The 14,413-nt window shown below is 34.4% G+C and overlaps 1 protein-coding gene across 1 annotated transcript in view; it reads right to left on the minus strand.

The window, feature by feature from the left end:
* Positions 1-3,912: 3,912 nt before the first annotated feature.
* LOC128996763 (junctional adhesion molecule B-like) overlaps positions 3,913-14,413 on the minus strand; it is a 31,435-nt gene continuing 20,934 nt past the window's right edge. The window contains exons 3-7 of the mRNA XM_054422216.1: positions 14,081-14,286; positions 9,501-9,602; positions 8,062-8,170; positions 6,470-6,766; positions 3,913-5,209 (exon numbers count right to left, since the gene is read on the minus strand). Coding sequence (XP_054278191.1) covers positions 5,106-5,209; positions 6,470-6,766; positions 8,062-8,170; positions 9,501-9,602; positions 14,081-14,286 — 818 coding nt within the window. The 3' untranslated portion in view covers positions 3,913-5,105. The remainder of the gene's footprint in view (positions 5,210-6,469; positions 6,767-8,061; positions 8,171-9,500; positions 9,603-14,080; positions 14,287-14,413) is intronic.

Genomic DNA, 14,413 nt, shown 5'->3' on the forward strand with positions numbered 1-14,413 from the left:
TACTAGATGGTATTGTTGTATCTCAATTACTACATTGTAAAGCACAAAGTAGCTCGTGAAGAACTTGAATTTATTACCCGTGTAAATATACCATTTAGAATTATTATAATTTTGTATTATTTCAATTATTTTTAGTTGTATATACCTATAATGACCATTGAATAGAAGCTATTCTCATGGATACTAACGAGTATTAAATTGCTTAGAGGCAATGTAAACAAAGACAAGGGTTTCACAGTTTGAAGGCCAAGGTTGTAGGTTTTCGTTTCGCTCTCAGAATCGTTCCGTCTTTCTCAAAGGCTTTCCTAGATTTATAGCCGTAGTCTTATCTCTCCTACGATTTCACTTAATGTCTTTGTTTTTCTGCTTCAATCGTCTTTGACCCATATGATCTCCGTAAACGTCCTAATAATGTTTTGAGCCCCATGTGCCATTTAATTTTGCTTTTTATCGTTTCGAGATTTAATTCTTTCATCAAATTAAGAAGATATTTTAAAATATTTTGGACATAACACACGTGGTGTGGGTAAAAGTGGTTTAGTTGTGGTTTGGATACATTTAAGTTCATAAGTACAATTAAGGAATTTCCCATCCAATGATGACAACATTCTTCAAGTCCGGTTTATTATTTCACTTAATGGTTTTTATTTCACAGTATCTTCCTATTGTGAGAATATTCCTACTGACGTTTTAGTTTTTGGTAACAATACATAATTTTGTTCCACCATCACCAACATGTGGTTAAAATTGATTCAATTATGTACAGTATCATCCAATTAGGCAGTTGACCTATGTGGCAGTCCCGCTACAAAGAGCATCGGCAATGATAGACCAACAGACGATCAGGTATTGTGCTCTTGTATCTAATAAATATTGTGTATCATGTTCAATATTGTGTATAACATTGCGTGTAGCATCAAACACAGTAACCAAAAAACCACCACACCTACAGAGGTTAAATAATTATTTAAGTTATTTATGATCTGTTAAGTTATCCTCGCGTTGAATCACTGTCTTCTTTGATTTTCATGTTTGGCTAATTTTTCCCACTAGTATATTTATCAGTAGGGTTCTATTAGTTCCATTGAGTTAAAAGTCAAGAATGCAATAGGGACATGGATTGTATTACGCACTATTACGTGATTTGGAATTATTTTTTATTTGCGTACCAAAAATATTATTACTCATTCTTACTAAGTTTATGGGGGAGGTGAAAAACAACTGCATGCAACTTATAATGTTTTGTTGACACCAAAATTAGTTAAGCGATAAGTATGTGATTATATTCTTTATATTAAAATGACATACAGCACAAATTCTTAAATCGAGTTAGGATTCATGGCTAATAATCACTTTTAGGTAGATATATGTATTTATAAGCAGATTATTTTCACCCTCTTCAATCTCTAAGGTAGGATGGATTAAATAAACAAATAATTGGATCAAAGTTCTTCAAGTAGCTAGAACTTCTTCGTCGACCCCCCTTTGGAAGTGAGATGGTCTAGTAGTAGTGGGACTTCGGTACAAGGGGGTTCCGAGTTCAAATCCCGCCAAATCGATAATGGATTTTACCTAACCTATAATGCCACAACCCCTATGTTTAGCTTAGTTATGTAAAAAACGTTCTCGGGAAAGAGCCTAGAACGCTCCTAGGACAAAAAATGAACTTCATGTCTGCTGTGGAGATTTGAAAACATATTTTCAGTCCATTAGTTACATAGTGTGGTCGACACTATCAGAAATACAAAAAAATGTTTCATTATTCGGTTCACAACACAAAGGGCTCAACACGTCTGGTCACGTGGTACACAGGCTACATGGCAACGGACTGTTTATTGTTTCCGGTGGACGAGACTTGGCTTTGATCCGTCCACTTCCGGTCACGACGGAAATATTAAACAATTCTCTGTCTGCGTTGAATTGCAACTCTGTGTGTGACGATTTCCTTCACAGGTCTAGCAATGCTAGAGCCTGCGAATGAACAATAGTTTTATAACATATTTATACAAAATCCAAAAATAGACTGTGTATCTTTGTCGTTTATGTGACATCTTCTTTGTTTGTTATTTAGTTGTCATGCTTGACTCTAGAGAGTATAAGTTGGTCTATGAAACGCAGTTTTAGGGCATAGTTCAATTAAAGATAATAAATTGATAAAAAACTTTAGTAATTGTCTGGATAAAAACCTGGATGACGTCCTCAGTCTACTCGGAACTAGTACGGGTCTTCACTTCGCAGTCGTCAGGTGGCTGTTTCACTTTTGTTCCGCGGTTGAATGCTTATTTCTTTACATTGCTTTTGTTCCGTGGAAATCTATCTTGTTTCGCGAAAGAGGGGACTTTTCATCCCCTCCCCCAATTCCTCTCTTTCGCGCTCCTCCCAATGTTTTCTTTTACGCGGGCTTTAAAACTCGTTAAATGATCATTTTCTCCGTGAAACAATAGCAATAATTTAAATCATTTAACCTTACCTATGAAAGAAAGAATAAGGAGGAGAGCTAAATAGGGGATTTGGGGGAGGGAGGTTGCAGCCCCCTCTCTCACGGGACAATAGAGATATCCGTGGAACAAAAGTTTTGACCGGCTCCGAAATCTGCCTGCTGACCCCCGGAAAAAAGTCATGTGAAGAATTTAGCCTTTAACCGCGGAACAATAGCGACACACGCCTTTAGGCTTATGGAGGGCCACGAGACAGGTTCCATCACACAGACTATATCCTAGCCGCATCTTACTGGAACATTGGTTATTACTGCAGATAAGAGTAAAATAAGTGCTATATTTCGTGTCACTGTGCTTCAACAATAGCTTTTCCGCAAAATCATGAGTTTAGTAGCTTTTAGCGAATTTCCCTATAGGGAAGTAGCTATTACCGTAGGTCTCATGGTAAGACTTAGGCCCGGGACTGATTTACTTTTTCATTTTAATGTCCCCAGAGGCCAAAAACACCATTCGTTCAAATTTTTATATATGTATATATATATAGATATATATATAGATTTATATATATATATATATGTGTCCGTGAACACGATAACTTGAGTAATTTTTATCCGATTTTGATGAAATTTGGTTTGAAGGTGTAAGGCGGGATAAACTTGAATGAGTTCGCGATCCAGCATGATCGGACCATGGGAACAGGGTTTTATGGGGGGTTTTATGGGGTAAAAATTGGTTTTTCTCACTTCTTACCCTCAAAACACAAAATTTCCCAATTTTTCTCTAAACCTTCTTAAAGAGCTTAAAAAAACAAACAATTCAGTATATCAAAGTGTTTTTGTACGGTTATTGGTTACGGAGAAAACTAAAAAAATGGTAAATTTAAAATTCCCATGTTATTCTTATGGAGAATATTGTAAAATGTTGTAGTTTGCTTGTTTATGGATATATTTTGATTAAACTTGGCAAATTTATTTATTTTATAGTAAGCTATCAATATTTTACTAAAAACACACTACTTTATTAGTTTCCTTGTAGCAGCAAACCTAGGTACTCGTTAAACCTAATGTTATTTAAATAGATCAATTGAAAATCAATTCGGCCAAATGGAAATTCGCTTAGACGGCAGGTTTGCTGCGGCGGGGGTATTTGATGGTTTGAAACTGGACCCAGCTGTCTTAGATCATTGGGCAAATAATTGGTCCTGGCTAATGAAACAGCTGAGTATAGTCAGTAAAAAGCTACAAAAGACATCTTACTTCCTTTCTCACTCATCCTTCACTCATATTTGGAAATTTGGTCAAATATGTTTAAGTCTATATAACTATCTCTATTTAGTTATATAAAAAAATAAAATGATTACAAAATTTCTAATTGTACACAATTTGTATGGAAGTATAATTTGAATACAATTTACATAGGCCTATTTCAATTTATATAAACAGGATAATAAAACAGGATTACTTTAAAAGACCTATATTTATTATAATTACAATTATCATAATACTGTCCACCAATGTAAACAACTTGTCTTAATTACAATTGAGATATTTAGTACGTATTTCAAATAACTGAATAACATATTTACAATGTTCTGTGTTACTAATAAATCTAACGTATAAAACTGATGAATACGTTAGAATTGTACATGTAAGACAAAGTATACGATCAAATTTATACAGGTTAAAGTTTAAAATACTCAACATGTGTAATATGTATTAGGAAAATATAAGTATAGTAAATTGTTAATTACTATTGCAAGCACAAAATTATATTTTTCATTTAAAGCATATCAACGAATGAAAAATAAAGATTCAATTTAAATTTAGTTCGACGTTCGTAAAGTAGGCTGAGGTATTCTCAAAATGTTTCTGCAATTAATTAATCTTGGTAATCAGTTTAGAGCTCTCTGAACTAAGAATCTCATTCTCCCTTGATCCTGGTCAGTACTCAAAAATGTTTTATCTCTAAGTAAATTTCATTTTTAAAGAAATCATGCAGATGCTTTTGTTTATGGCACTTGTATTAACACAATATGTGTATTTTATTTCAATAAATACCACAATTATGTTTAGGTATATAGAATTAAAAAAAAGAACAAATCATATTAACTGTATACCACTAAGAGCTTTTAAATAAGTTAGGGTAAACGTAAAGCAGATGTATTTATATTCATAACAGTTTATTGTAGGATAGAAAAGTAAAACTGGACTTATTTTTCCGTAAAACCCAAAAACTCGTGATACTCATATTGATATCACGTTTTACAAAAAACCAACACTTAGGGTCAATTATAAGTTTTTTATAAACTAACAAATAAAACCAAAAAAGTAATACATTTCTTTACTATCAATCCTTAGTAAACCACAGCAACATTTACGCATTATTGCGAAACCCATCAACAACTCAACAACACTATATACAATCGAGAAAAATATCGCCTCACACCTTCAGTATACTTTATCACATTGTTGCCTTAACAACCTAATAGTCTGCATTAGTAAAACAGACAAGTAAAACATGTAGGATATGAAAAGACTTGTCCATAAAGTTCCAGGCGTTCCATTGGAGAATGTTACAACAAACTTTGGTTACATTCTCCAGCTGGGCCACCGTTGGCTCTACGTTGTACAACTAGCACCAATCCTTTTACTGTCTTGATCAGCAAGATCATCTGATGAGAGAGGCTGCTGACGTCATCAGTAGTAACGTGGTTGTAGTCAGCTGTGACGCGTAGTTTCTCCCGCCGTGCTGCATTGCAGCTGGCTTCTCACCTGGAATTTGAAATGTGGTTTCAATTTCAGTAGGAAATCGTGAAATAATTGTGAACTAGATAAATTTATAGCTGATTTTGTGTTTTGATAGTCAATGAGGTTAGTGTTTGAGTGTAAATGTCAGTTTGTGGAGATGTTTTTTTTTTTTATGAAAGATCAAGAGTATCTCAAGTAAAAGACTTGTCATCTTAATCGAAGATATTAGCATTGACTATACACAAAATAGACTTACCATGTGATATAAAATTTTGAAGCCAAGAAAACAGATTTAATTCAGGACCATCTCATCGGAGTTTACTAGTGTATTGGGTTAAATATTAATCAAAACCAATGCAATATCATAGCAAACAGCTGATTGATTTATCACTTAACACAGAATGTCATTATTTGGTAAACCATCTCAACAGATTGCACCAAGATTTTTTGTTGTTCTAACATTTGTAGAAAACACTAAAAAATAAGGCCGGGTCCAAAAAAAATTATAAAATATTTTTACAAAGCGCTATTAAATAGCGTGAGTATTTTAATGACGGTACATTACATAAGCATTTAGTCGGGTATTTTAAACTCATCAAAATTATGACTGTTATTACTGTAGTTTTAAAATAACTTCTGTATAATACCAGTACTTGACAATTGCTCGATTTCGATCAACAGGTACACTAGTAATATACAAAAAGGTGTAATAACCTGCTATCAAGCAATCCATTTAACTGCAGCCACAACTAGTTTCGAATCCTATCTCCCATCATCAGGTGGTACGAGGACTTCCTTTTACACATAAAGAGTTTATATGTTCAATAGGACGCTCTTCATGTAAAGAAAGAAGTAATTGTACTGGTGAAATTACCTGCTGTCAAGTGATCCTTTTGACCTTGAAAGGCGACCGGTTTCGATCCTCACGGGATCATCTTCAGGCGGACGTCGTCATCGTCTGAAGATGATCCCGTGAGGATCGAAACCGGTCGCCTTTCAAGGTCAAAAGGATCACTTGACAGCAGGGAATTTCACCAGTACACGTATTGATCAGTGATTCGGAGGCTTAACTCAAACAAAATGAAGAAGTCCTTGTCCCTGATGATGGTTCCACATAGGAGTCGAAGATAGTTGTGACTGCAGGTATGGATTGCTTGTTAGCAGGTATTTGAACATTTTTTCAACCAACTTTGTGTTCAGCCTTGCAATTCAAGGCCATTCAAGGTCTGAGGACTTTTTCAAATTTATAAAACGGCCATGAGCCTTTCAAGGAAGCAAACTCACCGTCCACCGTGCCGTTGAGCACGTGCACGTTGATGGTGGCAGGTTTAGCATTGGAGGGTACACACGTGTAGTTGCCACTGTCAGTCTTGTCAGCTGTGCTGATCGCCAACACACTACTCTTGCGATCACTCCTCACGCTGACCCCTCTCTCCTTGTCGTAGTTGATCATCCTGTCCCCGTGGTACCAGAACACATAGACAGGGGCCTCTGTGCTGTGTCTCAGCGTACAAACCAGCCGCAGCTGACTCCCGCTCTTGATGTGGAGATCTGGCGAGCCGAGAATGTCTGCGATTGCCTCTGTAATGTTTTTGGACGTTAGAGAAGGTAGGTTTGAGTTAGGGTTGTGAATATTGACACAGAGGAGAAGGTACAGAGGAAGCAATTAATGGTATATTAAATTAATGTCTAGCACTAGTGATAGTGTCTAGGGCCAAGTCCAACACCGAACGCTTACTGTAGAGGAAGACCCTGTGCTCTGTGATAGGAATTTCCGTTCTTCCTTGAGAAGTAAGGAATAGAGGTCACACTCCATGGTACACTTAAGTAGTGTCTAGCTCTAGTGCTGGTGTCTAGGGCAAAGTTTAACACCGCCCCTTGCGACCATGTACTACAACACTTACGGTGGAAGAAGACCATGTGCTCTGTAATAGGAATTGCCGTTTGTGTTCTTCCTTGCAAAGAGAACTAAGGAATAGAGAAAACACTCTATGGTACACTTTAGTAGTGTATAGCCCTAGTGCTGGTGTCTGGGGAAAGGTTCAACACCACCCCTTACAACCATGTACTACAACGCTCACTGTGGAAGACGACCCTGTGCCATGGTAATTTCCGGACATTTCTTCCTTCTCTGGTTCTTCATTGCTCGTCACAAATATTTTTAGTCCAACACACCAGAACTGGAAGTTCTGTACCTTACCTGTGATGTAGCACTTCGAGTCATCGTTGAATTGGCGAAAAAATTTTCAACATTTCAAAATGCGATAAAGCATTATAATTTTGGGTATAGCTCAAATTTACCTGAAGCTGTATCTGAAGATATCTGACAGCTAGGTTTGTGTTTGATTATTATACAATAGACACCAACAACAGATGAGTGCGGTTTTCGTAAAGTAGGGACTTAACTTGGTTTTCATGGGTGAATGTACAGACTATTTAGGTTATTATCTATATAAATTTGTATCTATACATTTTTGTTGCGAATAACTTAAATAATTACTAAATTATGGAAATAGTTACCTAAAAATATAGTCTAATGCTATTTACGACTCCAAACGCTATTTTAAAATGCCAAAGACCACTAACCATATCTCTAAAATAATTTTAAAATATTAAGAAGATTGCAGTCGTCGGACAATTTTGAATTACAATTAAATACTTTCATTACAGTTTGATTATCATTTAACTATATACTTTCAAAATTACTATAATGCTTATTATAAGGTCTTAAAATCGCCATCCAATTCATATTTAACATTTTTATCGTACAAAGATATTTATACAAAGATTTAAAAAAAATCTTAAATTATAAAAATGTCTAAACAAATTGTGTACATAGTTAGTTTTACTGTGTGATAACATGTTGTGCCCCTCACCTATGACTTTCAGCTCAACGAATATACTGGTTGGAGGATGGGTGGACACCTGGCATTCGTACATTCCAGCGTCGGATTTCTGCACCTTGTGTATTTGGAGACCCCAGTTCTGGAAACAAGAATGATTCGTTAACTTAACACCCGAAACGGTTCCTTAAGGAAGAGTAGAAAATAGTGTGGTGAAACGTACAGGTGGTGTGCCTATATTTAGTAGCTCCTGCTTCTTGTCTACTTAATCATTAAGCTGCTTCCATCACCTGAATTGTCTTAGCCGATTTTATTTTATTTTACTAGTAGGTCAGGATGTAACGTTAAACTTTAGGGTCCTAACTGTTCCGGGTACTGAAATTTTTGGTGCCAAAGTAACCATAATTAACCATAAGTAACCATTAATTGGAAGAATGGAATGCAAATGAAAGGATACTTATACAATGATATCGATAATATGACATTTTGTTAAACGTTGTCTATTGTTTATTTGGATTGCATTCAGTTTCAAATGTATAGTGAATTTCAATAATTTCAATTTTTATAAATATGCTATGAACACTTTCCTGTATCCATTAACCTTTAACTGTTGTTTATTGTTGATATGTTTTGCCATAGCAGTATGCTACTCTCCAACAATACCAACTAGGACTGAAGTATAATCTTTGACTAAAATGTTGTTTTGTATTCAATTGCTTTCTAGTACCGGCATATTACTAATTAGAATTCAAAACAGCCGAATTAAGTCATTATAATGGCTGTTTTGTTTTAAACTTGACTAAATATATTTGTTTATATCTTTAAATGGATTAATAATATTCATAGTTCATAATATTCATAGTTGTATATTACTTTATTATAATTTTCAATCGACGTAAATAAAAAATAAATTACATTTATTAGTGGTATTGCTAACACATAATTATGGAGGGTTGAGGTTTTTACGACAATATGCAATTGTGGTAATAATATGAGTTTGATAATGATATCTGTTTTATAACAATCTACGCAAACAAATGGACTTGTAACAAATAATTAATGAGATATAACAGAATCGAACGCTATTATCAATAACAGACCCATTATCAATAACATTAATATCAATGTCTGAATGGAAGCTCTTAGCTTATTGCATTGTCGGCTACAGTAATTATGCAATAGTATGGGGAGTCTATAATTTATGCTAATGGGTTGAATAATTAAAGTGATATTATTTGTGTTGTACAGTTGAATTTGTAGAAATATATTGTCTTACAGGTGATTTTTTTAATAAATCCAATACATATTTTTAATCCTGTATAAGGTACGGTATGACCTTCTTGACCTAGCCTAAAATTGTGTGAAAAACGTTCTGGGCCAAGAGTCTTATAGCTCCGAAGAACATAAGAGTAGGACGTTTAACACATCCAAATTTTAGGACATTTAGGACAACCAAATATTGTTGAACATACCTGGAGATGCCTAGCATGCTCTACCATGAACCTGTCGTCACTGCTGTATGTGGCTAGTCCTACAGTCAACAGCTGGAAGTCCTTCCGTCTAATCCAGGACACCTGGAACAGTCATGTGATATTGTAAAATATATGATTGATGTATCATAACTTTATAATACACATTTTCATGTTCAATGTATACGATCATTGACAAAAAATTGAATATAGACCTTCAGCTGTTGCGGTTACCATAGGTTCTGGCACACACCGCTGGGAGCGCCATGTAGTTACGGCGTAAGTGCTACGGTGTTACGCGGCGCTCCCAGTGGTGTGTGCCAGAAATTATTATAACCATAGTAGGCGGAGCACGGCCGACGGTCGATATTTATTTCTTTTTACCTATGATACGATGGAGTTGCACAGAATTGCTTATTTAAATTGAAAAGCAACTAGTTTCTGAGGCACCAACCCTTCAACCTTTCGAACATTATGTTTGAAAAACACTCATGTCAAAAAACTAGTTATTATGTTAATAATTTATAACAATTGAATCTGATGGTTTTATATCCAACTTATATTATGAAGAGTGATTTGTTTACTTCAATCACAGTTTAGATTGAAAATAAAATGGAACCTAATTAAAAACCAGTTTTCACAAACTGTTTCTTTTCCTGTTCACAGTCTTACTGTAGTAAACCATTATTTACCTCTGTAATCAGCAAAAATTACAATTCAAATTTGAATTTTTTTTTTAGAAATTTGGTCCACAGTCCTGGATCTGCAGCTAATTGTAATAAACCAAACGCTAGGAGGATACGTCCTAAGGACAATTTCATTTAAGTTACAAGTCGTCAATTCACAAGATCATACAAAATTAAAAATTGAAAAGTATATGTTTCACTAAAAACCCTTGTTTGTATTAAGTATATAGATATTTTGGTTCGTAAAAATATCTTAAGCAGGACTAGAACGGTTGAAAAGGGGGACATTCGAGTGAAAACACTTATTGTATTCAGTATAGATATAGGTTAATGGTACAATAGCAATGCATTCTAAGTGAGGGCTTACTCTGTTGTTGGAAGTCATCAAAACATTGGCAGAGATATCGACATTACTGCATTCTGCATTGGTGCATTGGTGCAACATCAATGTTTTAAGTTCGGGTAGAAGATCAGCTCTCTTAAATATAACTAAAAAAATCTTTCATCGATTTTGTTTTATTATGGGACATTTTAAAAGGTGATTTTTGTCATGTACGTGTAGAATGTGTTTTTATGTGATAATCTAAAACGTTATTTTATCAAACAATTTTATATAACACTAGCTGTGTACCCGTTCTACGCACGGGGATCTTATAATATTCAGTTGAAACCTTCTTATACAGGGTGATTGATATAAGTGTGCCAGCCGTTTTATTCAAAAACTATAAGAGATATCAAAAAAAGTTAAATGGTAAGTGCCTTGGATTTTTTATTAAAAAAATTGTAGTCAAGTCAAAAAATTTATTTTAGCCGCCATTTTTCCAATATGGCCGCCAACTTTGATTTTTCTTATGGAACACCCTGTATTTTATGATGTATTCTGGTAGAAAAGGTAATTTTAAGACGATTTTATTCTTGTGATTTTTTTCATAAACCTTACCGTTTTAAAGATAATAATGGTTAAAGTTTTGAAATTTCTGCATGAGAAAGAGTTTCGATAAAGGCCTAAGCAAGCATGCCAGCTGTTTTGCTCGAAAACCATTCAAAATTTCACAACTTTAACCATTATTATCTTTGAAACGGTTAGGTTTACGAAAAAAATCACAAGAATAAAATCGTCTTAAAATAACTTTTTCTACCAGAATACATCATAAAATACAGGGTGTTCCATAAGAAAAATCAAAGTTGGCGGCCATATTGGAAAAATGGCGGCTAAAATATTTTTTTTGACTTGACTATAACTTTTTTAAAAAAAAATCCAAGGCACTTACCATTTAACTTTTGTTGATATCTCTTATAGTTTTCGAATAAAACCGCTGGCACACTTATATCAATCACCCTGTATAACGAACAGCAGTTGGTTTGCATATTTTAAGATATGCTGGCCAAACTATTATACATAGCTTCATTTTATGTTGTTTTTTGTTGTTCCGGATCGGTATGACAATCAATAAAAGGTTAAATTACCTCTGTGTCTGCCGGTCGATCCTATAACGGTAGGCTTACTTTTATTTTTACTATCTGATCTCGTTTGCATGGCTCAATCACGTCCTGGTTGAAGTTCGTTCGCTACGCTCACTCACCTGTATGTTGGAGCTCGTTCGCTGCGCTCACTTTCCTTCAGGTTAGCTCGTTCGCTACGCTCACTTGCCTTCAGGTTAGCTCGTTCGCTACGCTCACTCGCCTCCAGGTTGCAAATTAGCTGTTGTCATAAATGTAAAAGAAATAATAGTGCTAGTGCTGCACCCTGTTGGTAATCCTTGTAACTTTAATGCTATTGAACATCACAGAACAGAACCAACTTGTTTAATTGAAACAGCTGTTAAGATTCAATAATTTCATTTCTCATAAGGTTAACATGGGCTTCCAGAAATTCCACGTCAAAAATCGACAAAAACTTGATTTTCAAGGGTTTACTGTTAAATATCTAACTGTCTCATATTCGATGAAATACGTCTAAAACCATCTCATATATGTATAGTATTTGGAAAATAAGTTTCAGGCGGGACAGTGCTATAGTTATTGAGGAGTAGTTGTAATAAAGTGCGTATTTTAGCGTTACCAAGAGAATGACAGATAGACAGACAGACAGACAGACAGACAGACAGACAGAAATTGAGATAAGGTTTGATTCGGTTTCTCTGACCTATGAAATGTAAAAATAACCAAAAAGTTCATTATTCTAAGCAATGTACAGACAAAACTCTAATTTTATTTATATAGATTGTTTTTCATCTTGGTCAATAGTTTAATCGTAGTTAATTGATTTTTTTTCATACGAAAAGTAATACTCAACGACAGAAGACTCAAACGTAGCTGGCATGAAACAGTCGAGTTATGATCAGGATCGAAATTTTACTTGAAATATCCAAGAGAGTTATAGTACGAAAAATGGATAGGCGGAACCGTAACATGTGGTAACTGCATAAATATATAGATTATGCCACAAGGCAAACCCTAAAATATATTTTGTATTCAAACTAACATTATTTAAAATAAAAATGTCAAATGAAATAGTGTAAGGTTTAGTAAACGTCAACATTATAAGATAAATTATTATTCAGTGAATTTTGACACATCGTGTATGAACAAAAACAAACAATATCAATGAGTTAAATTGAGTTTAAACCCGTTGAAATTACATTGTTATTATATTGGGGTGTTATATTGTGAACACATAAAACGTAATTGTATCTTTTTTCTATTATCATTGTTGATGTACAGGAAAAAAATTTTAACAATGCTATTTTAGTTTGTAGTTTTTGAAAAACCTATTAATTGACATGTCGTATACACTCAAAAAAAAGAAAACCTAAAATTGTGTTTCAATTATGTAAAAATTACTTCTCTTAAATATTATAACTTATGAAAACGCGCTTTGTTTTTTAATGATACTAGTTTTGTTTAGTTCATTTTTATAACTATGCTTTAATTGATCTATAGTCCGATAAAATCATTCAAAATATACATAACTAAAATATGTAGCTCGAAATTTGCAGATACGTAGATTACAGACCGCTGGTAACCAGGGATTTCTATAGTTTTTCATTGTCAAAATTTTTTCCATATTTTGTAGCCTTTTCTCTGTACGACAAGATAAATTTATATTAAACTTTCCACTGGGAAATCTTCACAATATTCTTTCAGCAACATTATGTAGATTAGTGTCACAGCTTTAGATATTACCTTTGTCCATGTAGTAGATATTCCATTTCAATGCTAATGTCGTAGCCAATTTTAGTCTAAAATTCAACATAGTGTAATAGAATCACCGACAGAGTGCACTGCTTTAATATAATTTTTTACTGGAATATTAATTATTTATCAAGCTAAGCTTAAGGAAACATTTCCTGTACTGTATACGCATACTTTATAGGTCAAAGATTATCAAAATATCCTCAAAAGAGAAATCGGTACTTTCGTATTACACCAACCACACCAAAATTGGGTTAGGTTAGGCTAGGATAAGATAACCGGAAAATAACCTAACCTAATCTTAATTAACCTAGTTGTAACTAATTTAGGTGTGGTCAATATATTACCAAAGTACCAAGAAAACGTACGAGGGTGACTCATTCTGTAGGTTGCTCGTTCAGCTATGTTCTAATTTAAATATTTGAATATAAATTCCCTAATTCAGTTTCATATGGATAGAATATATATTTCACTTTTTTAAGTCAATTATACTTATAATTAGGTTAGGATAGGTTAGGTTAGGTTAGGTTAGGCTAGGTTAGGTGAGGTTAGGATAGGTTAGGTTAGCTTCACCATACGAAAATTGCAAATTTAAATTATTTTGTTATAAACTGAAATTATATTATAATCAAAATGTAAATTAAACTAGATTTTAAAGTTTTTATATAAATTGGTTTAAAGTATACTACAGTTATCACTTACAACGCCCGTGCCAAACTTTCTGACTGTGCAGGGCAGCGTTGCTGTGCTCGCCATCTGAGCGGTCACAACAGTAGAGTTCTCTGTAGCAAACACTGCACTGCGGGTCGCACTCTCTTGTCCTACTGTGTTTTCCACATTCCGGTGGTGCTTGGACTCGACACTTCGCTTGCTGCGAGGTAGCTCATCCTGACTTTCTTCTGAGGGCCCTGGAATATTGCACAACGAATTCAGGAACAAACAGTATTAGTGTGTTGAGAGTTGTGTGTGATTTTGGACTATTGATGGAGGGGGGGGGATGAACAGCTAAGTTTTTGCGAAACAGGTCTCCGGTTC

The sequence above is a fragment of the Macrosteles quadrilineatus genome, unplaced genomic scaffold (genome assembly GCF_028750875.1).
Source record: "Macrosteles quadrilineatus isolate MER2022 unplaced genomic scaffold, UCM_ALF_1.0 Scaffold_6__1_contigs__length_79288215, whole genome shotgun sequence".
Lineage (NCBI taxonomy): Eukaryota > Metazoa > Arthropoda > Insecta > Hemiptera > Cicadellidae > Macrosteles > Macrosteles quadrilineatus.